We start from the raw sequence: 25,986 nt of genomic DNA on the forward strand, positions 1-25,986 counted from the left end.
CGTAATCACGTAACCGGCTGGGAGGAAGGAGAGTACGTGGGACCGAATTCCTGTTTAACCGAGGACACATGCACTCTCTTCTCCATGGGTACATGGCGCCAAAACCCACTACACAGTACACACCACAAGCCCCAACAACTACTACTAGCAAAACACAACCATGTGGGTGCTACGTGGCCCAATTATTAGGCACTCTCCAAAGTCCCACGTGACATTGACATGTGATACTTCTCGTAAATAAAAAATCGTTACCAGACAATATGAGTCGCTCTGTATCTCTCAACTACTCGTACGTCTTTCACCCGATGATTTGTTGTACAGGCAACAACATAGAGTAGTCCGGGAACACTAAATAATTACTCGTGCTGGCCGGTGATTCGGTGAAGGAGGAAAGTCCTTATTCAAATGATAATTGCCTCCACCGACACTTCAATTACTCCTTTTTTTTCCCGCTGTCCAGTTTCCCTCTCTTTTTTTCTTATTATCTCCGGTTTAACTTTTCTCTCTCGTTTTTTTCTCCCCTCTTTGTATTTATATATATAATAACCATATGTCTATTTCGTTTAAAAAAAGAAGAAGAGAGGCTACACGCGGGAAGCGGAGACTGTGCTGTGCAGCGTGTGCTGTGCACCATTTGGACCATTCGTCTCTGTAATCAATGATCTGGATTAAAATGAAACTTTTTCGAGGAAGAGTTAAAATCTGGACTATCCATAACACTTTTGAACGGTTGAAATCGCATAGCACCGTACTGTGCACTAGGAGTTGCACAACACGCCCCCGGTTTGCGTGTATCTATCACTGCCTTGATTGACTCACTCTCTCTCTCTCTCTCTGTCTCTCTATAGAAGTGTAATGGTCTGTACCGCACTTTAAATATGCCATCCCTCATCATTCACTTTCCTCCTACCCCCATTCACACTCCACACCACCTCTCTCTCTCTCTCTCTCTCTCCTCTTTTAAATCCTCCTCCCTTCCCCTCCACTTCTCCAAATTAATAGTCACTTCCACTAACTAATTCTTGTGTGCGGCTGAGAAATGCCGCTAAATTTGGCGGCCGCCTGGTGCTGCATTTCGGTCATCACTCTCTCTGCCATTGTTGGCGCCGACGACCCCTACCGCTTCTTCGATTGGAATGTCACTTACGGCGACATTTATCCCCTCGGCGTTCGCCAACGTGTTAGTACCAATTATCTTCATGCATTTTGCTATATTTAATTGGATGTATATATAATTTCATTTGATCTGATGAAGGATTTGATCTGTTTCCATTTTTGTTGTTGCAGGGGATTCTGATTAACGGCCAATTCCCAGGCCCTGATATACACTCGGTCACAAACGATAACCTCATTATCAATGTGTTTAACAGCTTGGATGAGCCTTTTCTACTCTCCTGGTATGAACTTACAACACCCGATCCTTTCCTTGTCTCTCTCGAAAACGGCTCTCGCACTAGTATAATTTAGGACTGCGCTGGTTCTGTAATATCCACTTACGCACGAAAGCGATCACGATATTGATCCTGAAAATGGTGGTTTAAGTACATTATTTTTGCAATCAGGAGAATGGAAATTAAGGAAAAAAACAGAGATTCGAATTATTAACAGTACACCGAGTAACAGAGTGTTGATCTGCCTTTAACCGGACCATAAAGAGATTAGTGGAGGCATGCGTAAGCAAGCCCGGACATTCTTACCGTTGAACAAACAAAAAAGACGGTTTAATCTCGATTACTTGCCCCAGGGTCTGAAGAAAGGGGGTGGAATTGATGAGATCATCGGTGAATTTGTGGTACATAATTTAGATCTAGCAATGCCTATTAGGTTCAAGTTAATTAGCTCATAATCCAAATTCAGGTGTTTAAGAGTGTTAATGAGTAAAGCAAGGAGCATGTGCATGGCTGTCCCATACTGAGGCTAGACTTGGACCATGATGGGGACTAGACATGCATCTACTAACGTGTAAGCAAAGGAAAGTATGAACCCTATGATTAGTAGGAGATGATATTAGTGTTGCTTTAATGGGACTAATCGTTAATTAATTCAGGTGGCATTCTGTATAGGGATCATTGGTCTCCAATAATTTATTCGAATGTTTAGTTAATTGAGAACAAGCCAGAACATAATCTAATTACTCGGAAGCCATTCAATATGCAATGTGCTAGTCCTTATTTAAATGTCATCTATACCCCGATAAAGTAAGTACAGTACTTCTTAAGCTCCCAAAGGTATTCTTTCCAGTGAGTAGTTAATGTTTGTAGCAGCTTATAAATTCAGAATCTCACTTGTGTCCTTGATGGCTTGATGAATGGCAGGTTGTCTGTTTTTCAACTTCATGATTTGATGGCGTAGACTAAGTAAAACAAATTAAAATGATTTGGATAGTTCGGGTCAGCTACTTACGAGTAAGATTGACTTAAAATGTTCTTTAATAAGTCAATGTTCAGGTCAGTTCATGAGTAAGTTTAAGTTGTTTGAAGCTATTTTGTAATATATCACACAGAGGTCAAATATTTCAGACCTTGGGTCATTAGAAGGTTTGTCCGGTTGTTAATTTTAGGGCTTTGGAATTAATTGAGGTGCGAATAAGCTGACTCAGACATCCGATTATTAAAAAAATCCAAAAATTAGTTGAACTTTGCTAACTAAAAATTGGAGAAAACACTCATGTTCGAAAATGAAAAATGCTAGGTGCAAAGAAAATACTAAAATGTATATGAACGGCTCAGATGCACTGCATAGTAAATCTGAACCGTTCATGTACACTTTAATTGATCCCAATAGTTTCCAATGTGCTCCAAAACATTCCTTTCTAAGTTAGCAGATTATTTTCCCAAAGACATTCCATTTAATACTACTTATTTAGTTGGGCGGTGGGTCGTAATAACTACACGTGATTTTTTAACAGTTGGCGGGCAATCTAGATTCTAGTGCCTCCCTCCTCCTCCCCGTGGTTTTGAGTTTTGCCTTTGAATCTGGACAAATGGCACGAAAAAGGCTGGAAAACTATTCCTTCATAATAGTACCAAACTTTAATGGTGGATTTCGGCGTTAAATGATCTCTCTAATTGAAAAACACCATTAATCCCCTTCGATTAATTGGCTTTTTTCTGCAGAATATTGATAGCAGGATCTACTGATATATCCAGGTTTTTGCAGGTTTTCAATTCACGGGAAACTGTGGGATGTATTCTGTTTGGAATCTTTTTTGTCTTCTTGGTCTTTGTTCTTTTTTGTCTTTATTTTGTGTTAGAAATTGGTCCTCCATAGTAGCGAAAAAGTTCAATAGCACCTTTTCAGTTTTTTGCTAATCTATAAAGTATATTGCAGCAATTTAAATGATACTTGATACATATCCACAAACATACAAACAGGTTTAAATGTATATCTGGGGCTTACAGTGTCCAAGTATTTCAATTCTTTAGACCAATGATAGACTATTTCAAGGTTTAGACATGGTAATTATGTATACAACAAAGACTACTATATGATCTTCAAATATTATTTTCCTCTGAGTAGTACGCATCATAGAGCCCTGTTAGCTTGTAAAGCTTTGTGCAGAAGACCGTGTCTTAGATTTTGGTAGTTTTGGTTCATTACTGTTTATTATGATGTAATCCTCGCTTTCGAGCTTTGGAATGATATCCATTGCCTGTTGATAAAAAAAAATGAAAACAAAGACAACCCCACCAGACATTTTTTGTTTTTTGTTTTTTTACTCTTGTTTTTGTTAGTAGGATGATTTCAGCAATAATCAACAATGTAAAGTTAGTGACTCTTGAGATAGTAATTTTATTTTTTTTGGTAAGTGACTATTGGGATAGTTAGTAGACTGTAGACTACCCTTTACATTTAATCTCCTTTATTTGGGCATACAGGAACGGGATTCAACAGAGGAGGAACTCATTTGAAGATGGAGTTTATGGAACAACATGCCCCATTCCTCCTGGGAAGAACTTCACATACATACTCCAAGTGAAGGATCAGATTGGAAGCTTTTACTATTTCCCTTCGCTTGCATTCCACAAAGCTGCCGGTGGTTTCGGAGGTATCAGGATCCTCAGTCGACCTAGAATTCCAGTCCCGTTCCCAGATCCCGCCGGCGACTACACCGTCTTGATTGGGGATTGGTACAAATCTAATCACACGGTATTACTTCTCTTCTATATAGTCTCTTCAATTTTCATCCACATGCTTTAGATGATTATTCAAGCTATTTCAATTCAACTCGTTTTGACTCATTGAAATATCTTTAACATCTACGTGTTTCATAAACACATTAAATAAGCTTGAACCCTTATTTCGAGTAGTTAATTTAGATTAGTTTTTGAGATCAAATTATAATGGGTAATGATAGCTCAAGTAAAACTTTGCTGCGATCGGCTAGATTTGGTAGTGATTGCACGATTAAAACTTGACGGAGATTAGCTAGACCGATAAAACAACTAAATGTGAAAGTTTTGGAGGGTTAATCTTTTTTAAATTAAGCTTCGACAAGACACTATCAATCCCGTTCACAGCGAGTTGAGTTTTGTTCACTCTTCATTCATTTAAGAGGTGAACATTATCCTTTCTTTCTATTGGTTGAAATGGTGTGGATTCTACCACAAAGTGTGTGAATCTCACCATGAAGTGATGTCATGCTTACCAAAAAGTGTATTGCACGGGTGAGACTTACATCATTTCAACAAATAATAGGGAGGATAAAGTACTCTCTTTTAAAAGCAAGGACATCAAATAATGTAAAATACTTTTTTCTACTCTCTTTTAAGAGCAAGGACATCAAATAATGTAAAATGCCTTTTTCTCTATTTTGGAGAGAAAAATCACATAAACATGTTTGCACCAAATTAGGTAAAAGAAGAGGTAAAACCCATTTGTGAATAGTTCTTAGTCATTTTTACCTAAGAACTGTTCATACTCTTTTTTCTTTTTATTGTTCCTTCTCTCTCTTCTTCCTCCTTTCTTCTCTCTTTATTTTTAATATTGGAAAAAGAAAAATAATAATATTTTAATAGATGATAGATGATAGATAAAATAGATTGTGTTGGTATAGTTGTGAAAGAAAAAGTTGATAGTTAAAATAAAATTGAAAACTGTTCACATGGTAGTTTACCTTTACACTGATAAACTTGCTCTAAGGAAGGTGAACAAAATTTTACTCGTTCACAGCTCCTACATGTTTACATTTCTTGCAATAATTGACGCTTGTTTAGGTGATGTGCATTTAAATTTCTTTATATCCTGATTTTTTTACTATAAACTGATTTTATCTATGACAAAGCTGATTCTCACTCTTCTCTTTTACAATCACTCTTTTTTTTTTTTTTGTCATTTTGTGATGTGAATTTACTAAATTAACCTTTCATTTGTATATTCTTCCACAATGAAAGGACAACAATACAAATTCCCATCACAAGAAAACAAAAATGAGAGTGTAGTTATAAAAAAATGAGTGTAAAAATCACTACGCTTATCTAAAGCCCAATCTATCTATCTATCTATTCTATTTATTTAATATCTCATGCGAATGTGTTTAGGCTTATCAATCCTCTAAATCTTTATCCCTAATTTTCTAGAGTTTTGATTTTCTCTTAATTTACAAAAATGGGAGAAAGAAAGAGAAGGAGAGGGAAGACGTGAGTGGGAGGGGGAGAGAGAGAACACGTGGGGAGAGGGGTGAGTGAAGGGGAAGAGAGATTTTAGGGGAATTAAGAAAAAAATTTCTAATATCCCAGTGACATTTTCAGGTGGTGGTCTAACTCATCTCTCCATCACATATTTATATTGTTCTCACTATAAAATAATGAGCCTATACAAATTATTTTTTTGTTTTGTACATCGAACGGATACATTGCTTGCACACAATTATTAACCTGATTCATTTTATTTTGTTAAATCCTACTCCAGTACTGCCAAAAGAAAAGGTCCGCTTGAAAGTTGGTGGAAGGATGGCACCTGTCGCTACTCGCAAGTGTCCTTGATATCAATCACTGGACGTTAAAAGTAGCATTTGGCGGGGTTTAACAACTTTAAGAAGAACGTGATATGTTTGTGTTCCTAAAAATAAATAAAAAATCAACTTTATGATTTCGGATATAAAAAAAAAAAAAAAAGGATTTCATTCTCAACCCAGTATAGCTACCCGACGAGGGTGCAGAGAGCCCACCTTTGGGTCTCACGAAAAGGATGGAGGCAACTGGCAAGGGACAAGTTGTCACGGTTGCCATCGCAAGAATTTTTAAAAATGCTGTAATTATACATAAAATTAAAAAAATTATCTTTAAAGTATATGCTCGCCCCCAGTATATTTTTTCCATTACTTATTTTACGAGAAAGTCATTCGTTCTCTAAGTTTTGTTTTAATATTATTTTTAGTTTTATCTAAAGTCTATTAGTAATATTCATATCATCATTAATCTTTTCATTTTGAGTACAAAAGTTCGCCACCACTACGGTAAAACCCGGGCTTCATCCCTGCCAAAAAAAATAATGATTCGAGCTGTTCATTAATTTTAAAATAATTTTTTGATTAGCCTCGTGAAAAATCAGTGCAATGGGATAATTGTAAGGCTTAATTTATCAAAAGTGTTAAAAGGACGAAAGGGCCTTTTTTCCTTTGTATTTTGTGAAGAAAAAAAGACTTATTTAGTACTTTTTAGTTTTTTGCACTTTTGAGAAGGGAATTGATTTTGTTACTTCTCTTTTTGTTGTGTCACTCCTCTTCTTTCATAAAATAAATCATCTAATAAAGACATAAAGGAAAGTGACATTAACAAAAAAGGGAGTGGCAAAATCACTCCCCTTTAAGAAATTATGCCTTCTAATGGGTCAATTTTTCATTCAGAATTATGAATCCTACATTCTAAATAAAATATTAGTACATTGAATTAAATACTTACAGTTGTCTGATTGGGCTAATATTTTTTGAGGCCCCTCAAAAAAAAAAAAAAAGACTAATAAATAGCTCAGATCATTTATATGAGACCTGAAAGTGGAGTTCACCATTGATGCGCCCTTGGTCAGTACCCAAAAAATTAAAAATCAGAATAAAAAACCAACTTTCTGATTATTCTTTTTTATTATTTGATATAGTACTGGAAAAAACTTTGTTTGTGTCGGCAACTAATAGTTGTAGGACTTGATGGTAGACGATTGGCAGTCAAAGCCTTGGGAAATTCACAGCTGGATACTTGACCCCACTTTACTAATCGATCCAAAAGAGGAATAAATTCGCAATGACTACTTTTGTTGGTGAGTGGATTCCAGCAATAAAGAAGGGCGCCATAGGCCATATTTTGACACAATTTTAACCTTTGTCTTGCAATTTGCACGTCATGCAGCATTTAGGGCTAACTAAGTCACATAATGCGCGTGTAGGTGCGGAAGCGCAAGCGTAAAAATATTATTTAAAAGCCTCTCAAACAACTAGAATTCGTGAATGCTAGGATTGAAAGCGCGAGCGCAGAACAAAGATTGAGTGTGGGAGCGAAGGCTATTTGAAGGATTATGTCACTAAGTGCTAACTACTATGACATCCAGTTTCAAGTACTAAATAACGACGACAAAAGTGATTACTACAAAATTGCTGAACGAGGTCGTAAATTGTAGAGCATGAAACTATTTCACCAGTCCAGTTAAAATAATAAATACAATATAATGAAGTGATTTTCCCAGACGAACGACTTGATAATTGGCACCCTCTTGGGCCATTGTTCGATAGATTTGGTGGCTCTGTGGAACTTTCAAATACCTTTTGAAAGAAAAGTTGGTATAAGAAAGTTTGTAGCAGAGTAGAATTTCACTAATGCTAGGATCAATGTTACCTTAGATGCAGATCGCTTCATTACGAGAAATGGGTATGGGAATGTGAGACACCAAATGCCCTTGACTGTGGTTTGATAGAGGTAGGTTTCTATAGATTAAAATTTAAGATGGTACTTATTCTATGAGGTAATCTTCCGTAAATAATATATACTTTGCAGTATTGTTTGTCTTACCATTCAAGTAACACACAATTCTTGGAAGCATTATGATCAAATTTCCTAATGATTTGTCATGCTAAAGCTCCAAACCTTTCTTAGTGTCTTTCTTATATCTGTGGGTATACTGGTTAGTTGGTGTGCACCTCCAACCTCTCTAGTTGCGAAAAGAAAAAATTGGGAATCACTTTTAATCACTAAATTCACTGCATTTGGACGTAGATATATCACAATTCGGAAAGTGTGTTTCAAAACGTATTAGTGTATTTGCCAACATATTAGTGTTTTTTGGTAACATAGGCTACGACATTAAAACACTAAATACTTACGTGATCCACCCAACTCGATACATGGCCCATGCACTTGTTCCTGTTTTATTAAAGGTTGCATTTTGGACCAAATATATACAAATTAAATGGTAGTTGTACTAAATACCAATCTCATTGACTACATCCAGCGCTCCATGACCATGTAAATCATACACTAATGGTAAATACCTTTGCTTTTGCGTAGGATTTGAAGGCAATTCTAGATCGAGGCAAGAAGTTGCATTTTGCTGACGGAATACTTATTAATGGTCGCGGGCCTAATGGGGTCTCTTTCAATGTTGAACAAGGTGAATGAGCACCATCTTAATTTATCTTTCTGAAAATGGCACTTAGATTTTTTCTTATTTCTCTTTCAATTCGAAGAGGGGTTTGATAGAGGTTTGCTTTGTGCTATAACAGGAAAAACATACAGGCTTAGAATATCTAACGTTGGACTGCAAAATTCACTCAACTTCCGCATTCAGGGTCACAAGATGAAATTGGTGGAGGTGGAGGGAACACACACTCTCCAAACAACCTACTCATCGTTAGACGTTCATCTCGGCCAATCATATTCCGTCCTTGTGACGGCTGATCAGCCCGCTCAGGACTACTACGTTGTTGTGTCCACCCGTTTTACTAATCCGGTCCTCACCACCACCGGCGTGCTTCGGTACAGCAACTCTGCTGGGCCGGTCTCTGGCCCACCTCCTGGCGGCCCCACTATTCAAGTTGATTGGTCATTAAACCAGGCACGTTCTATCAGGTACTTCTTGATTCACTCATCAGAAATGACTCACTTTTGTTTGGGTTTGAACTGTCTCCAACTCTTCAAAATAGATTAGGCCATGCAGTTTGGTCAAGTGAACCCATCACGAGTCCACCTCGATGATCAATTATGTTCATTGTGTTCATTTTGGCATGGTTATTGGAGAAAAAAATTGTTGTTCTTGTTTTCAAGAAGTGTCCAACGTACTCTCAGATTTGGACTAATACATGTTCAATTCATTACAACAAACATGATACCATGTCAATCTAAACCTTTTTGTGAATGATTAATGTACAAACTAACACAGAGAGACTTAGAACATGAACGAATATCATTGAAATGGACCCCGTGGTGGGCCCACAAGACTAGAATGGATGCATCGTGTTCTTTTAGGAACTGGTGGGAAGTTTTACAGCCGTAACTGCATGGTCTCAGAAAATGAGCCTTTCATTTAGATCTATGAGAATGCATTTGCACCGATTTCTGGTTCCCTTGCTGTGTTGGTTTTACAATGACATTGTATTTTACTCTAAGTCACACTCTGTTCTTTAGGACTAATCTGACAGCAAGTGGACCGAGGCCAAATCCACAAGGTTCATATCACTATGGTATGATAAACACCACCAAAACAATAAGGCTTTCAAACTCTGCGGGTCTTATAAATGGCAAGCAAAGATACGCTGTAAACAGCGTGTCCTTTGTGCCAGCAGATACCCCTCTGAAGCTTGCCGATTACTTCCAAATTGGAGGAGTTTTTCGTGTTGGGAGTATCTCCGATAACCCTACCGGTGGAGGAATGTACCTTGATACTTCTGTTTTGGGTGCTGACTACAGAGCATTTGTCGAAATTGTGTTTGAAAATACAGAGAACATCATTCAAAGTTGGCATCTCAATGGGTACTCTTTCTTTGTAGTGGGGTAAGCACAGAATCTGCACATGCAGTTTATTTGCATTTATTGTGGCTGCAAAAAAACTGAAAATAGTTTATCTTGGAATCTCGAAATGCAGAATGGATGGAGGGTTGTGGTCGTCCGCTAGTAGGAATCAATATAATCTCCGTGATGGAGTCGCACGATGCACCGTTCAGGTGAGATACGAAAAAGTCCAATCCTCTTAATTTAGATGCTTAACTGAAGGAGTAATGCCATCCAAGTAGTGATGTATCTTAATTTAAATCAATCAATATTGATTGTAGCTATCAAAAGTTCACAACTCCGTCGCATCATTTTGTTCTAGGACTACTTATGTAAAATTTTGTACTATCACGTTGCATAGCGATTTACGTGAGAAATAAATGCAGGTGTACCCAAGTTCATGGACTGCTATCTATGTTCCACTCGACAATGTGGGTATGTGGAATTTGAGATCGGAGTTTTGGGCGCGACAGTATCTTGGGCAGCAGCTCTATCTCCGTGTATTTACGGCATCAACGTCTCTAAGAGACGAATACCCCATTCCGAAAAATGCACTTCTCTGCGGCAGGGCCAGCGGCCGCCATACGCGGCCCCTATGAAACCCCCTATGTGGTGATCCATTAGCTAGGCTACGGAGAGCTTGTCTGCCTGCCTAATGTGGGGCATTTGAGACCACGGTTTTTGTTTGTTTGCTTGTTTGTTTGAACTGTTAAGAAGTTTGAACTGTTATTCTTAGGTGCTGTATGAAGCACTGGTGCAATATGAGGAACATGTATCAGTAGATCAATATTGTAAATGACCTTAACTCGAGGTCATATTCTTTCAGTTCTGATTGATTACTTACTATTGTATTACGTACTCTTGTTATATAAGTTCCCTGCTAAAGAAGAAATGTTGAACCTGCTGAATCGGAAATGGTTTTCAACACTGTCCTCGTTTGTTTTTTTAGGCGTGATTGTTTGATGGGATGTAAACATTGGCTTGGACTATGCAGTGACCACGTACTAGGAATTTGATTAAAATTTTAGGTTCCGTTTGTTTGGGCATAGGATATTTTTTTCAAAATTATTTTACTTATTTTTTGGTGTTTGTTTGGACATAAAATATTTTCTTGGAAAATGTTTTACTTATTTTTTTTTGGTGTTTGGTTGTGCAAAAGACAGGAAAATATTTTACCATATAGGAGTAAAACATTTAACTTCGTATGGTTGAAAATGTTTTTAGGTTGAAAAAATTGTAAGTTATTTTCTGAGTTTTGGCTTCGCTACTCGATTAATAATTACTCCATATGTTACTTTAGTGAGCTCTCCCATAGCCTCAATCTCAAGTCTCCACTAAGAGATATAAGTACTTATTTAAAATATTTTTGAATTAATGTAGTGTGAGAGAATGACATGTCTCATAAAGCAGAAAATAAATACTTAAAAAATAAGAATTTTAGTAAAATGGGACATTCACCTATGACCTAACCTTGTGCTTTCTCATCAAAGATGATAAAATTTTGTATGTGATATATACATACATACATGCATGTATATATGTGTTGAGAGAGATAGAATCGAGCTAATTTAAAATATATTTCTTTTTGAATTAATTTGAACCAGAACTTTGACTTATAGGATTTATTCTAGATAAATTTTTGCGTGGAACAAACTATCAATCAAACACCGGAAAATAAAGACAAAATTTTTATTTTTGCAAAATCATTTTACATGAAATTTTTTTTACGTCCGAAAATATTTTACATTGAAATAAACGGAGCCTCAATGTCTATGCCAATTGATGATCGTAGTAAAACAAAAAAAAATTGTTTGAAAATAAACGTGATGGTGCCCAAACGAAACCTTTAGCCTCTGTTTGGAACCTAAAGAAAAGAAAATGGACGGAAAATAGGAGGAAGAATTAACTACTCACTAAATTTGAAAATTTTATTTTCTCTCTTTCTTTTTTAATCAAACAATAGAAGGAAATTTTTTAATTTTTTTTGTCCCCGGGGAATTTTTTTTCCTGAATCTCTCTCATGCCGTTTAAAAATGTATCCGACGTCTCAAATGCGTCGAGGGGGTACCGGATAGAATCATACTACTAGTACATACAATATGTGCAAAGATTGTGCACAGATTTTGTAGTGGGGCCCACCACGGGACCCATACAAATGATCCGAACCGTTCATTAAATGTAAAATATTTTTTCAAGAGTCTCCGCAAAAAATCAGCTCAATGTAACATTTATAAGTGTTCGATCCAATCATCTAAATTTTCATTCAGATTTCCGGGTAATAAAAAGTTAGATGATTAGATCAAGTACTTATAGGTATTGAATGGAGCTAATTTTTTACAGGAACCCTTGAAAAAATATTTTACATTTAATGAACGGCTCGGATCATTTAAGTAGAATCCATGGTGGGCCCCACCACAAAATCTGTGCACAGATTGTATGTACTAATAGCATTTCGGTACCGGATATACCCCTCGTCACTAAAAAATCAGAGCTTTGCTACGTGCACAGACTGCTGTGCACAGCAGCCTTTTTCTCCGATCAGCTAAATTTTGAAGTGATTTTGGATGTTTTGTTAACGCCTCAAACGATATCGAACGAAGCTCATTTTTTACAGAGATCTTAAATGATATATTTTGAACAAAATGAGCGGCTCCGATCATCTTTTTGCGACCCAAAGCGGGAGAAAAAGTCTGCTGTGCACAGCTTGCTGTGCACGAATCATTTCTGGAAAAATCACTCCTTGATAAGAGTTGCTGACTCTTCTTGCACGCACATCGACGACGACGACCTGCGTATTTATTGAATTGAAGAACCTAACTCCCCCCCAAAGTCAGAAGGAAGATAGCGTGGCGTTCAACAATCTTCAATCCTATCCCCAAAGGTGAATTTACTAGCATCCTCATCATCTTCTTCTCTTGGAATAATCTCTCTCTCTTCCATTTTCTCTTTCACATAACGATAACAATCTCTCTTCCATTTCTTCGCAATTTTTGTACTCCAGTAGAGTATCAGACTATCAGTTGCCTGTTTTTCTCGCAGATCTTGAAACAGATTTCATGGCCGACGACGCTAGTTCAGTCATCGACCCTCAGCTTATCCTCTCTCACAACTTCCCCGAGGTACTCCTTAACGCGATCACTTGAAAATTCGAAATTTCAGTTATCTACTGTTGTCGGGATTGGAAATGGTGTTAACCATGCCAATTTGTTTCACTAGCTACGATTTTACTAAGTAATTGTGATTTGCAATCTCATTTTCACATGCGAGACGGTTACCCTTTTGTAAGGTGAAAAACTCTCTAATTGCTCTTTTTTATTTTCCCCCAATCGGCAAAGAAAAAATTCATTAATCATAAAGATCAAAAGATGAAATCATTACAATAATATAGGAAAAGAAATGCATTGAGAAAGCTTGGGAGAGTGGCATGCGACTCTCCTTGTGCTGCTACTCAAAAAACCCCCTAATTGTTCAAATGAATTGATCCTCATAACCCGTGCTGCTTATGGAGCACTCCCAACACATGATGCAACATGTGTGATATAATGTAAAGCATGGATCAGGCTCTCATATCTATCGATAATATACATCAGCGGATATTTAGTGTTACAGTGCCTTGAAAGAGGGATTTGCTTCAGACTCGAAAGAAGTAGAGAGAAAAAGGCTCGACCTTTCTTTCTTCTTGGAATTTCGTCTCGTCTCTTCCCATTAAGTCGATTGCAATCCCCTTGGCACATTGGGTGCTAAGCAAAGTACTACGGGTTATGGGGGTGTTTGTCAAACCATCAGATTTTACACAAGCTGATATTTGGAAATCAGGATTCAAAAGCACAAAACATTATGGTAATAAAATCAACTTTTAAGCAGCTTAAAGCTATTTTTGCCCTAAAAGCATAAGCAAAAGTTGTGGCAAAGATACTGAACCTGCTTTTGAGGTTCTAGAATATAAAATCACCTCCAAGCTATTGGCAACAATTCCTTGATATCTTTATGGAATCAAATGGATTTTGTGCATAACGTGAACTTAAAAACCTCTTTTCCCATTGCTAATGGACCTGTTGTGGAATGTGGATTATCAAGAGGTGACCCTGCTTATAAGGTTGAACTTTTATTTCCCGTTTTCTGATGGCGGTTATAATTTGTTTTCTTCTTGGTGTTGGATATGGGACGGAATGCAGACGACGTACACATATACTGAAAGGTACATCCAATTATATTTCTAGTTTCCATAACCTATCTTGCTAGATAGAACTGCTGATAGTGAAAATTTGTATCTCTCCTGTTCAATTTAGTTGTTAGTAGCTTCTATGTATCTAAAATTTTCATTATGCCTATGAGTATGCTATTTGCTTCAGGCTGACGTTTGCGTCGTATGAATAGAGATGCAGCACTCTATGCTCTTGGCGTTGGAGCATGTGCAAGGGATGCCTTGGATGGAAAGGAGCTCAAAAATGTTTACCACCAACATGGACGGCAGTCCATCCAGGTATTGCAAAATGGTTAAAGTTTTGTTTACATGGAATTGTTATTTATAGGAAGTAAAGATGACATGTATGAAATATATTCATTTCTATTTTAATGCTCATTCAGTGCTCTCAAACTCTAAATAGCATCTATTCAGGTTCTCATTTGTTAACAGTAATGTAATTTATCTAAAACCGTAGATGATTTCCCTTTCCTTTTGCTTTATGGATTTTAAGCAACCTTCAACGTTATTTTCCTTCTGACAGCCCATATATTGTTATGGTTAGTGTTCTAAAAGGTGGCCGCCTAGGCCTATTAGTCCCTGCCTAGGCGCTAGGCGGTGGTCCGACGCCTAGATTAGACAGTCGACTAGTCGGGCGCCTAGTCCCTGACTAGGCGCTAGGAGACCCTATGTTGCCCGACTAGCGCCTAGCGATTTTTAGAACATTGGTTATGGCGTACAATGATTGTTGCATCATGAAGTGTGATCTTGTAGATATTTTGGTGATGGCATTGACTGCAGAATTAAACTCTCTCTCTCTCTCTCTCTCTCTCTCTCTCTCTCTCTCTCTCTCTCTCTCTCTCTCTCTCTCTCTCTCAATTTTTGCGCTTTCTAGGTCCTGCCAACTTTTGCTGCTCTGTTGTCTTTTGGATCTTTGTCAGAACTTACTAACCTACCTGGGTTGCAGTAAGTGCTTATGAATCTGACACTGGTTTTCTTTCATCTTTTATCTTAATCGCCTTGTTTTCTGGACCCTTTTTAATACTCTATGGCGTTGTTGATTGGTTGGACTAGTTTTGAGGTATGTATAACCTCAGGACAAGTACTCCCACTGGATTAATAGTTTGGAGATTAGGATACCACATCTCTGAAGGTATTGTATATTCCACATGTCCATAAAAGATGTGTAATCCCTCCTTCATGTCCAGGCAACAGGCCCTTTGGCAAATACTGATCCTAAATTTGGAACTTGTCCTTACCTTTATGTGTGTTGCCTATTTTTATTAAACTAACAGAAATTCGGATTGTTTCTCTCTCCAGATATGACCCACGCCTTCTTTTGCATGGACAACAATACATAGAAATCTACAAGCCATTTCCATCTAGTGGCTGTGTAAGCATCCTGACCAGAAGCTCCTGCTGGTAATCTGATAGATGCCAGAAATGTGTACATATGCCGTGGTTATCAGAAAGCATTGTAATTTTTTTCTATGAACCTTAGAAATTCTGTAAAGCTTTAACCTGATTTATTGACTAGTTCAGGTGAAATGTTAATGTTAGCGTACATTCTATGGGGTCATATGACTTGTACCTGTTTCTATTTCTGCATTGAGACGAAAGATGGGGTACCTTCCTGTTAGAGCCCTTGTCAGCCATGGCTACTTCTATGTAGCAAAATGCTTCAGCAACTGCATCTGACCTTATGAATGTATAGAATGGAAGAGTAGAGGCCAGATGAAGTAGAAGTAGAAGTAGAAATAAGAGACTAAAGGAATATTACACAACTCTCTCCATATAAGACACAAATGGAATAATGTCCGAGTCATTTTGTTTTATTTTTCTCAACCGGCAGTATAAGTGTCGAAGTAATAGCTATGATTTCTTTTGTCTTCTATGAACATAAACTTGTCTCCTAATTTTCTTTGTCTCAATATTGTCGATGCAGATCCAAAATAAAGCAAGTATCTCTGGCTTGCATGACAAAGGTGTGTTTACAAAAGTGAAATATGAGAGCTTTTTAACTATTACCGTATTTCATATCCATGTACGTGAAGTTTTCCAGCGGAAAAGGGAATTTAACAGAAAAAGAAGTACTAAAAGATAAGAGGGGAAAAGAAAAGAATAGAAACAAAAGGAAAATATAGAATAAAGTAACTATGTTTGAGAATTTGAGAATGTATACTCTTGTTGTGAAAGTGATGGTAAATTACTTTATCTTGACGTAAGATACTTGCTTTCAAGCCAGATAACTTGTACAATTTGTGCTGAAGATCTATTTCAAATGGACTGGGATGGCACAGTTTTTCAAAAAGGGCTACCATACTGTATCCACTTCAATTTTAACATATTTGATGCTAAAGATTATAGTACTAGAGTAAACTATGTATGTTAGGTATTCCTTGATCTCTTTGGAGATGCATATTATTTGTATTGTAGTTTTGGCATTGGCATTACTTTTGTTTGTTTTCGCCCCCTTTCTTGTGCAGGTAAAGCAACTATCTTGGAGGTAGAAGTCAAAAGTTACGATAAACAGTCTGGTGAACCGCTCTGCATGAACCGGTAAGTTATATTTGTCAAGGAAGATGTTCTATCTTTTAGTAGTCAGTTAGTAATTAAGTGTCAGGTATTATGCAATGCAGGATGACTATTTATCTCAGGGGTATTGGTGGCTTCTCCAAATCATCTCACCCATACTCCTACAGTAAGAATCCAGCCAGCCAGAATGTAGCTGCTAAAATTCCAAAAAGTCAACCATTTGCAGTTTTTGAGGAATGCACCCAACCATCGCAGGCATGTAGCCTATTTACTGTGCTGAAAATGCTATAATGATCTTTGTTTTCTCCGGGATGTGCTTTATCGTTGCTTTACACATGCTGCCATGATCCATATGTCGATGTGCGTGGTGCACATCCCTTGGGTTAACCAAGGAGTAAGAAATCGTTCTCACTTTTTTAACAATGTCTGCATTTCTGAAGAGAACACTTTTGATATTACTAAGTCTAGAGTTCATTGGTTCATTCACATTCATTATTTCCAGCTTTAGTTGTAAAAAGAAATTAATAGAAGGTTTCCAGCAACTTATCTTAGTAGACTTAAGTTTCTCAGCGCCGCTTTTCAGATAACTGCAAAAAGTGAAAACCTGTGGCTTTATTTACATATAGGTTACGTTCAACCAGGCTCCTTCTTAAACCTTAAAGTCCGTGAAATTTATCCTGATGCATGTTGAAATGTTGTTGTCTGTTTTGCCGGTATTTCCTTCACCACTCAAGTTTAAGAGCTTCATACATATCAAAGAACTAAAGTCTTGTAAAATTCCAGCAAATTTAACAATCAAACAAGGAAATGTTTCTTGCCTAACCATGAAACAATGAAAATTTTCTTTTCTTTGCAAACAATGAAAGGTTAACATGGGAAAATGGATCTTAGGAGGCTAATCGCGCTTCTGTCGATAAACGTGAGCTTTTTGGAAAGACCCATTTTGAGACGGAGAGGAGTGTTCGATGATTTCTGTTTGATATACCAGTCTTTGAATGATCCTCTCTCTCTCTCTCTCTCTCTCTCTCTCTCTCTCTCTCTCTCTCTCTCTTCACAGGTGTTTGTGAGACAAGATTCTAAATCTTTCCTTGATGTTATGTAGGCATTACTATATAGGCTATCCGGTGACTATAACCCATTGCACTCAGATCCTATGGTTGCAGAAATTGCCGGGTAAGTGAGTTAACTAATTGAAGCACTTACATTTTGTTAGTCGCGTGATTGAATGGAATAAACCATTTATCAGCTATCACAGATGCTCTGAATAAACTCCAGGACCTTATGACAACTAAGAACCGCAAATCCATTTCATTACCGAAAGTAGAGGGATAAAAGCACTTTCAGTATCTAAAAGACTAAAACATTCGAGAACAAAGTACATTCTTTGCGAAAAAATAAAAATACTCATATATATCTTTACAGCTTCTCAGTGAGTACTGAGTAGGTATTTCCTGTATATGTTTTCTGTTCAATCTTAAATTCCTGGGACAGTGAAACTTTACTCTCTGTTTTCGTCTCATACATAGGTTTTTGTTTTCACTCACTTTCAAGAGGAGTTTATGTAACACGTCAAGGATTGTATAATAGAGTTGATTGTGAATTTTTTTTTTAGCTATATCATTCGTATTCTATATAACTAACAAGTTGCTTTCATGTTATCTTTTATTGGTCATGTGTCTTCCCTCATTCTGCTCTATCTTGTTTTACTTTGCTGTAATAGGTTTTCTCGTCCGATACTGCATGGCTTATGCACTCTCGGCTTTGCGGTAAGGGCTATTATCAGATGCGTGTGCAAGGGAGACCCCAACATGATCAAAACCATCTCTGGAAGATTTCTTTTACATTTCTACCCTGGTGAAACCCTGATCACAGAGATGTGGCTTGAAGGCTTGAGGTTTTTCTCTCTTTTCTTCGTGTTTGTGCTACATAGAATAGAACTTAGGAAGCTTTTGTTCCTGTTTACATGTTTAGGAAACTTAGAAACGTTAAAATTGTGCAGGGTTGTATACCAAGTAAAGGTGAAGGAGCGAAACAAGGCAGTGCTTTCTGGGTTCGTAGAAATCAGTCATTTAACTTCATCCCTGTAAAATGCTACTACCTAGCAAATGAATAAGGTTAAACAGGATATGGTTTTCTCCTTTGCACGGTTGAGAGAATTTGCTCATTTTGATTTCATTTCCAATACGTCTCAATTTGCTCATTTTGATTGTGGTTTATATGTTGTGTATGCGATATCCCACAGTATCATTTTGAACAATCTGGGGAGTAATCCCCTCATCTTCTAGCGGGACAGCCAATTAAAAGTTGTGGCAAATCCCGCGAGGACTGATCCAACACAGGAATTCCTAGCAAGCAGATATGTACAAAATCCTCTCTAGAGCATCTCCAGGAGACACGCCAAAACACAATTTCCGGCTAGATGGCGAGAAAAAGGTGGGAAAGTCACACCCAGCAGCCTCTCTTTGGGCGTTGCCAGTTTAACCTGAGCTTTTGTTCCTCGCTGGTTCTGGCGAGATTTTGGAGGCTCGCTTGCGTCAGTTCTCTCTCTCTCTCTCTCTCTCTCTCTCTCTCTCTGCCCCCGCTTTATCCTCGTCGCCGGAAGCTGGATTGGTGGGTTTTGCAGTTGTGGGTTTTCCGATTGCCGGTGTATAGAGGGGTGAAATCTGGAAATTGGAGAGAAGAGATGCGTGTGTGTGAGAGAGGGAGAGGCCTCGGTGGGTTTGTGTGTGTGAGGGAGAGAGAGAAAATGGCGGTGGATGCAGGGGTGGTGAGAGAGGAAAGTGAGTTATTTTTGTTTGAGGTTAGTGGAGGGACCCGCCAAGGTGATTTATTGGATTTATTGGTGATTTATTATTACTGTATTTTTTTAAGAGAGGTGCTAGGGGCACATCAATTGTGTCACACCTCAGACACATCTCTCACATACAGGTAGGACCCGTTCTAATGGGCCCTCTTGTATGTGAGAGGGGTGTGCCTTAGATGTGGCACACTGATGTGTCTCTAGCATTTCTGTTTTTTTAAATGGCTAGGGTGTGGAGGAGACTGTTCGAGAGCCCACAGATTTAGTAGCTAGCTAACGAGCTTTTCCTCACCAAAATGGCTAGAAAAATAGTGTGGCTGATGGAGATGTTCTAATGGACTGGATAAAGCGGTCTGATCCAACACAGGAATTCCTAGCAAGTATATATGTCCAAAATCCTCTCCAATGGACTAGATAAAGCGGTCTATAAACCTATCACTATGTGACTGTAAGTTTGGCCATTCACTTGTAGAGAGAGAGAGAGAAGAGAGATGGAGGGGGAGAGAGAAAAAGATAGGAACTTCTCACATGATGTGTTTTTGAATATTTTTATTTCATTTAATACATTTATAACCCAAAAAATGGGTCCCAATTTATTGAAAATTACTCTTTAGCTATCACATTTTTGTCATATGATGCTCACTTGATTAAGACCGAGCCAACCTCATGTTGGAAGGAGATGGCATCAATTTGTAGGCAAGGCTTGTGACTCTTGACTAAGTGCCTGATTGGGCGCTGCATTTTCACATTTTTAACTTCTACTTTTTCAATTTTGGGCGTTTGGCTGGTGGGTAAAAAAATGAGTTTTGAGAAAATGAGTTTTCCATTTTTGAAGATGCAGAGCAGAAGTCAAAAACAAGGTTGGAGGTCCTTTTCCACTTCTAATTTTCCACTTTTGATGAGCAAAGAGGAGAAAAGACCAAATTATCCTCTATATTTGGTTTTAGGACTCTCTTAAGGTGCTTATTGAAAGGCTTTAGAGTCAATTTATTATGACCATTTAGATTAAAATGATCAAAAAAATAAAATCTTCACATCGGTTAAAACGAATTGAAAATTAGAGCAATTAATTTTTTAATCAAATTTTTTACTAATATATAAAGGGTGTAACAAGTTTTTTTTTTTAGGAGAAAGGTTAAAAAGTTGTGTGTGCTGTGATACAATTAAAAACAAAAAAAATTTAAAAAATTGATTAAACCATTATTTATACATTGTATATCCCATAATAAATAAACAAGGGCAACATGGTAAAAAAATCAGGTTATAAATCATTTTCATCACATATCTTCCAAACACTACTCCTGTTGCAAAATGCATTCTGCACATATCATTCAAACACTCTACCAAATTCAAAAACTCATTCTGACCATAATCCAAAAAGCCAAAAAGTTGAAAATGAAAAGCCAAAAAGTAGGCTCCCAAACACACCAACAATCTTGACAGATAATTATGCTGAAATTATTTTTGTTAATTTCAAAATTTTAATGTGCAAGAGTGTTGTACTCTATGCATGGTACAAGTTTTTTATGTACTCCCTCCGTCCCTAAATAAGTGTTCGGCGCGCAAACCTATATCTTTCCAAAAGATACATGTTTTTCGTTAAAATATCTAATTTCTTTCCACAATCTAATAGAACCCATTGACATCTAATGATTTGTGAAAAAAATTAATTTTTTAACAAAATGAATGTATTTTTTTAAAGGCCTAGGTTTGCGCGTCGAACACTTATTTAGGAACAGAGGAAGTACTAAATTTTTTGGTATTAACATGAACAGTTTTGGCATTACCATTAGCCTATAAACTATTACTACTATTTAATAAAGACAAATAATTCAAATTTTCTATCTGTCGGATTATTTTTGTCCTCAGAGAGAACTTTTTTAAGGCTTTGATTATAATTTTTACAATTTAGATTCAATTCTCATCAAGACATATTAAAATCCAAAAAAAAATTGAAGTAAAATTAAAAAAAGACGAGAAGAATTTGAATGATAGGAAAAAATATCCATTAAGATTATTAAGTTAAGCCAGCTCATAATTTAGTTAAAGCAAAATTAAGCCTCTTTTACATTATAATAATGAAATTTGTTATACGAAAACCATCCATTATCACTCTCATTTTCTCTTTCAAACGAAACTCATTCGATATAAAGTGAAAACCGATGTGGGCAATAACGTACTCAACTATATGGTTGAAAAACCACAAGAAAATTTACTCGTGCTTTCTGTTAGCGTTTTTTACTTAAATGTTTTTTTTCCCCACTCGTGTGTTCTATGGTTTGACTAATCTCTCAACGGCCTCTCGCTAATCTCTTGTACACTCTTTGTATCCTTTATTGTTACGTACGTATCAAAGTTGTCAATACCGTACCGGCCAGCGTACCATTTTCACTACTGGAATGTTACGTATCGATACCGGGCTGTATCCCGGTACCGTTCTGAATTTACCGCAATTAATATTTTATATATATATTTAGTAAATATCTACCATATTTTAAGTATAAACATAAATAAAATGTAAAAAAAAAAGAAAAAAAGAGAGAGGGTAATTTTGTACCGGTCAGAACGCCGGAAAATATCCGGAACAGGCTAGTATTGTCCGGTACACCCGGTATTGGCCGGAATAGGCCGGTATTTTAACCGGAACGGAACATGACTTTTTGGGTTCCGTTTATACACCGGTACGGAACGGATTTGACAACTTTGGTACATATGGCTTTCTTGCTCTTCCCTAGCTGGAGAAAAAAAATAAAGAGTGTGTGCGTCTATATATATATATATATATATATCATGAAAAATAATTTTGTCACTTTTTTTTTTTGACGTCACTTCTTTATAAATATATTTTTACAACAAAAGTACAATAGCAAAAAAAGTAACGTTAAAAAAAAAGAGAGTGGCATATGTCATTTGGTAGGCATTAGATTAGAGAGAACAGAAAAGCTCGCTGCAGTACTCTCTGAGATGGGACATTATGAACAGTACGTACTACTGCATTATTTCCTTCAAGCCTTTCCTCCTCCACAAATAATGTATTCATCAACGTAAGCATAATTAGGGAGTACTACACAAATCAGATGGCCAGACAAGTACTACTCTACTGCTACATGGATTCAAGCTTTGGATTATTTTGCTTTGTTCTCTTCACAATTTAAAAAAAAAAAATTAAAAATTCTTTCTAAATTTTTTTTATGTTTAACATTTTTTTTTATCTTTCTTCACTTATTACCCTTACTATTTTTCAAAAAAAAATTCAAACTCCAATTCAAACAAAGCATAAATGTCTTGTTTAGATGACATTTAAAAAAAAAACAATTCAAACTCAAAAAACATTTTGTTATCCCTATTTTCAACCACCTTTTTTTTTTCAATTATTATTTTCGTTCTTCTCTCCACTCTTTTCATTTATTACCTTTATTTTCAATCACAAAAATAGCACCAATACAGCAAGTGTTGTACAGACAATGCATATAGTACACTTTTGGACCCGTCTCAAGTCCAATAAAGATAATTGAAACCGCATTTTTTTTGGTTCAAAATTTAGGCTAGCAATTTATCAAATATGGACATTTCATAAACGCCCTACACGATATCAGATGGAGCTGATTTTTTACAAAAATCTTAAAAAAAATATTTTGAACAAAATGAGCAACTTCGATTATTTTTGTTGGACCTGAGACGGGTCCAAAAACCCACTATACACACTGTCTGTACAGCTCTTGCTGTATCAGTAGCACATTTCTTTCAATTATTACTCTATTTTTCTTATCCACTTATTACCTAAAAATTAAACTCAAAATTTTTCAAAATATCATCCAAGGCATAAGAAAATACTCCCAGTAAGATGCAAAAATTTCAACAACTCCAGTGATTTCCCAGCCTTTTCCCATGGAGAAAGTCCATCAGATCTTGGGCTTTGCCTCATCTTTAGATGTAATAATACAACCTGTGAGAGAGACTTCTACCCAAAAAACAAAAACCTTGGGGAGAGAGAGGGAGAGAGAGAGAGATATTAGGACACTGAAACCAGAAAAAAAGACATGGATAGAAAGTTTTTCTGAGGGTGAAAAAGTTAGTTTTTTTTTCCCCCTTTAAAACTAGGGTTTCCGAAAAAGAAAAAGAGAAACTAGGGTTCCCAAAAAAGTTCCACCTTTGCGTTCCTGAAATCAACTTCCCATAGGCTCCAAATATGGATTTGATACATCAACGCACAACAGACCCTGATAACATAGCTGAAAGTAGAAAAAATTAATGATTTTAGCTTATAGAGATGTTATTTATTTCAAGAAAACGAATAACCAAAAAAAAAAAAAAAAGAAGTTTTGGTGGTGAACTCAAGTAGATGCCAGAAAATAAAAGTCCCAAAAGGGTCAGGGATCATAATCATCATAACAAAGGGAAAATAACAACTAGAAGGAAAAAAGAAATATTTAATAGAGAGAGTGGTATCTTCACCATAATTGTCCTTTACAAGAGAGGAGAGAAATATGAAAAGTGTGGGTTGGAGATAATCATGAGAGGGTTTTAACAAAGCGGTACCTACAAAGCTCAGTTGGCAGTATGCCCACCTCCACCTCCTCCACATATTCGTCAGGAGAGAAAAAGAGGAGACAGAGAGAGAGAGAGAGGAGGGAGGTGGACAGAATGCCAATGAACTCTATATAAGAAACCCTTTGTTAAACCAACCATGAAATGAAGCTAAAGCCCCAACAACATCATCAGTTCTTCTTCCTTGTATATATAAAGTGAGATCAAGGAAGAGAGAGAGAGAGAAGGGATGAGAGATGGGAGAGAGGCTGGTGGGTTCTATTTATGGTGGGATGAGGTTAGCTACAACAGTAAATGATGAGAGAGAGAGTAATAAAGGGGGAGGGTGGTTTGGTTTCAAGACAAGAGAGATAATGAGTACTAATAATCAGACGGGATGGGATGGATCATTCTATAGAGGCATACAAAAGGAAGGAAAGAAGATCAAAAGACTCATCAGATTATTCTCCTCCTCTCCCTCCCTCTTTCTCATGATCATAGTCCATATATATGTATAGGCACCCTAACGTCCCGTTTGGCAGGTGAATAAGGGCGTTGGGTATAAACTAATCCCAACTCATTTTTACGTTGTCGAGTGGGTGCAGAGCTACTAATCCAACCGTTCATATTAGCATGGATGACTCGGATCGAATCTGCACATTCAAATCTAAAGCGTCCGTTGCTGAGATGAGTGGTCGGATTGACCTCTCCGCACCGCTTTGAGGGTGTTGCCATGCCCATTCCCGTTTTTATCTGGTGTTTGATTCCTCCTTTTGCACCCGGATTGTTTATCCGGCCGCCAATGGCGGATTTATGGGGGGCACAGGACAAATTGGATTTTCATACTTGTAAATTACTCATTTCGTCCTAATTTACTTGTCTCAGTTCTATTTTAATTTGACAAAAAAATTAGTTATATCTTTAAATTGGTAATGAATTTTATATCAAATATGGATCTTGTTCAAAAAAATAGTTATATTTTTAAATTGATAATGAATTTTATATCTCATATGGATTTTGTTTGATAGACTTCAATTTGGTCTATAATACAATGTTTTTGAAATCACTTAAAACATTATAAATTATAAGGTATAATTAATTAAAAAATGACCGAACTTCTAAAAAAATAATTAAATTAGGACGGAGGAAGTATGTGCTAGAAATGTTAGTATTATATCTTCAAATAAGAAAAGATTATTAAATGTTATTAGGGCACTGTTATACGTTGTTCCAATACTCTTTTCCTGAACATATTAGTTTGGATCTCAAGACGCGTTATACGTTGTTCCAATACTCTTTTCCTGAACATATTAGTTTGGATCTCAAGACGTAATATACGAGTCTTCCCTACATATGTAATAGAGAAGGGTACGGGACACCATGTGACAATGCCTGGTAACCACTAAATTATTAATTAAATACGCCTCCATTGACTAAACTTTTGCATCCAAGCTTCCACATAAACACTAGATAAAAATCTCTATCTCGTCACAAAATGCATGTCAAGTCAGAATCTTTTTCACCTCCCTTGTTCCTCTCTCTATTTGTTAATTCTATCAATAACTCCTCTCACCTCGTATTGAAGATGATTCGTCTAAAAGTAAAAATTATTATTATTATTTTTTTTTTGTATTTTCTCTTCATAGCTACTTGAAGAAAATATTATTGTTTGGAAATACATTTTCTAGTAAGGATCTAGAAGAAATAGTTCAAAAGAAACTTAAAGATGTGTTAGATTCTTAAAAAGGAGATAGACATTTTTATTGTCGTATGTGTTAAATTGATGCTCCACATGTTCAAACTTCTGGCTACGCCACTGTCGGGCGATCAGGTGAGGCCCACCACATCACCAATAAACTTATTCAAGTGGGTGTAATTACTGACACGAGCCTCAACCATCTCCAAACCCTTTTTTGTATTTTTATTACAAGAAGTTACTTAGTAAATTCTCATATTATTAGTTGATG

The 25,986-nt window shown here is 36.7% G+C and overlaps 2 protein-coding genes and 1 long non-coding RNA gene across 4 annotated transcripts; 2 read left to right on the plus strand and 1 right to left on the minus strand.

The window, feature by feature from the left end:
- The first annotated feature begins 879 nt into the window (after positions 1-879).
- Positions 880-10,882, plus strand: LOC131330877 (L-ascorbate oxidase homolog). The gene is made up of 8 exons (XM_058364619.1): positions 880-1,180; positions 1,288-1,397; positions 3,879-4,149; positions 8,496-8,598; positions 8,711-9,056; positions 9,612-9,977; positions 10,069-10,147; positions 10,361-10,882. The coding sequence occupies exons 1-8, from the start codon at positions 1,040-1,042 to the stop codon at positions 10,571-10,573; spliced, it is 1,629 nt and encodes a 542-aa protein (XP_058220602.1). The 5' UTR covers positions 880-1,039; the 3' UTR covers positions 10,574-10,882.
- Positions 10,883-12,678: 1,796 nt separating this feature from the next.
- LOC131330879 (enoyl-CoA hydratase 2, peroxisomal) lies at positions 12,679-18,949 on the plus strand. 2 transcript variants are annotated; one of them, XR_009201276.1, is made up of 13 exons: positions 12,679-12,855; positions 13,014-13,093; positions 14,150-14,172; positions 14,352-14,457; positions 15,053-15,123; positions 15,478-15,550; positions 16,103-16,142; positions 16,644-16,716; positions 16,797-16,947; positions 17,795-17,865; positions 18,413-18,586; positions 18,692-18,846; positions 18,883-18,949. XR_009201276.1 is itself a non-coding variant. In XM_058364621.1 (12 exons), the coding sequence occupies exons 2-12, from the start codon at positions 13,031-13,033 to the stop codon at positions 18,777-18,779; spliced, it is 933 nt and encodes a 310-aa protein (XP_058220604.1). In that variant the 5' UTR covers positions 12,679-12,855; positions 13,014-13,030; the 3' UTR covers positions 18,780-18,867. The 2 variants fall into 2 exon arrangements, 1 of the variants encoding a protein (XP_058220604.1); XM_058364621.1 differs by lacking the exon at positions 18,883-18,949 and having other exon boundaries at positions 18,692-18,867.
- A 4,399-nt stretch (positions 18,950-23,348) lies between these two features.
- On the minus strand, positions 23,349-25,577 carry LOC131330880 (uncharacterized). Its single transcript, XR_009201277.1, has 3 exons — positions 23,948-25,577; positions 23,643-23,724; positions 23,349-23,450 (listed from the first exon to the last, which is right to left on the minus strand). It is a non-coding gene; the product is annotated as an uncharacterized LOC131330880 (long non-coding RNA).
- Between the last annotated feature and the right edge of the window lie 409 nt (positions 25,578-25,986).

This window comes from Rhododendron vialii, chromosome 6a (assembly GCF_030253575.1).
Source record: "Rhododendron vialii isolate Sample 1 chromosome 6a, ASM3025357v1".
Lineage (NCBI taxonomy): Eukaryota > Viridiplantae > Streptophyta > Magnoliopsida > Ericales > Ericaceae > Rhododendron > Rhododendron vialii.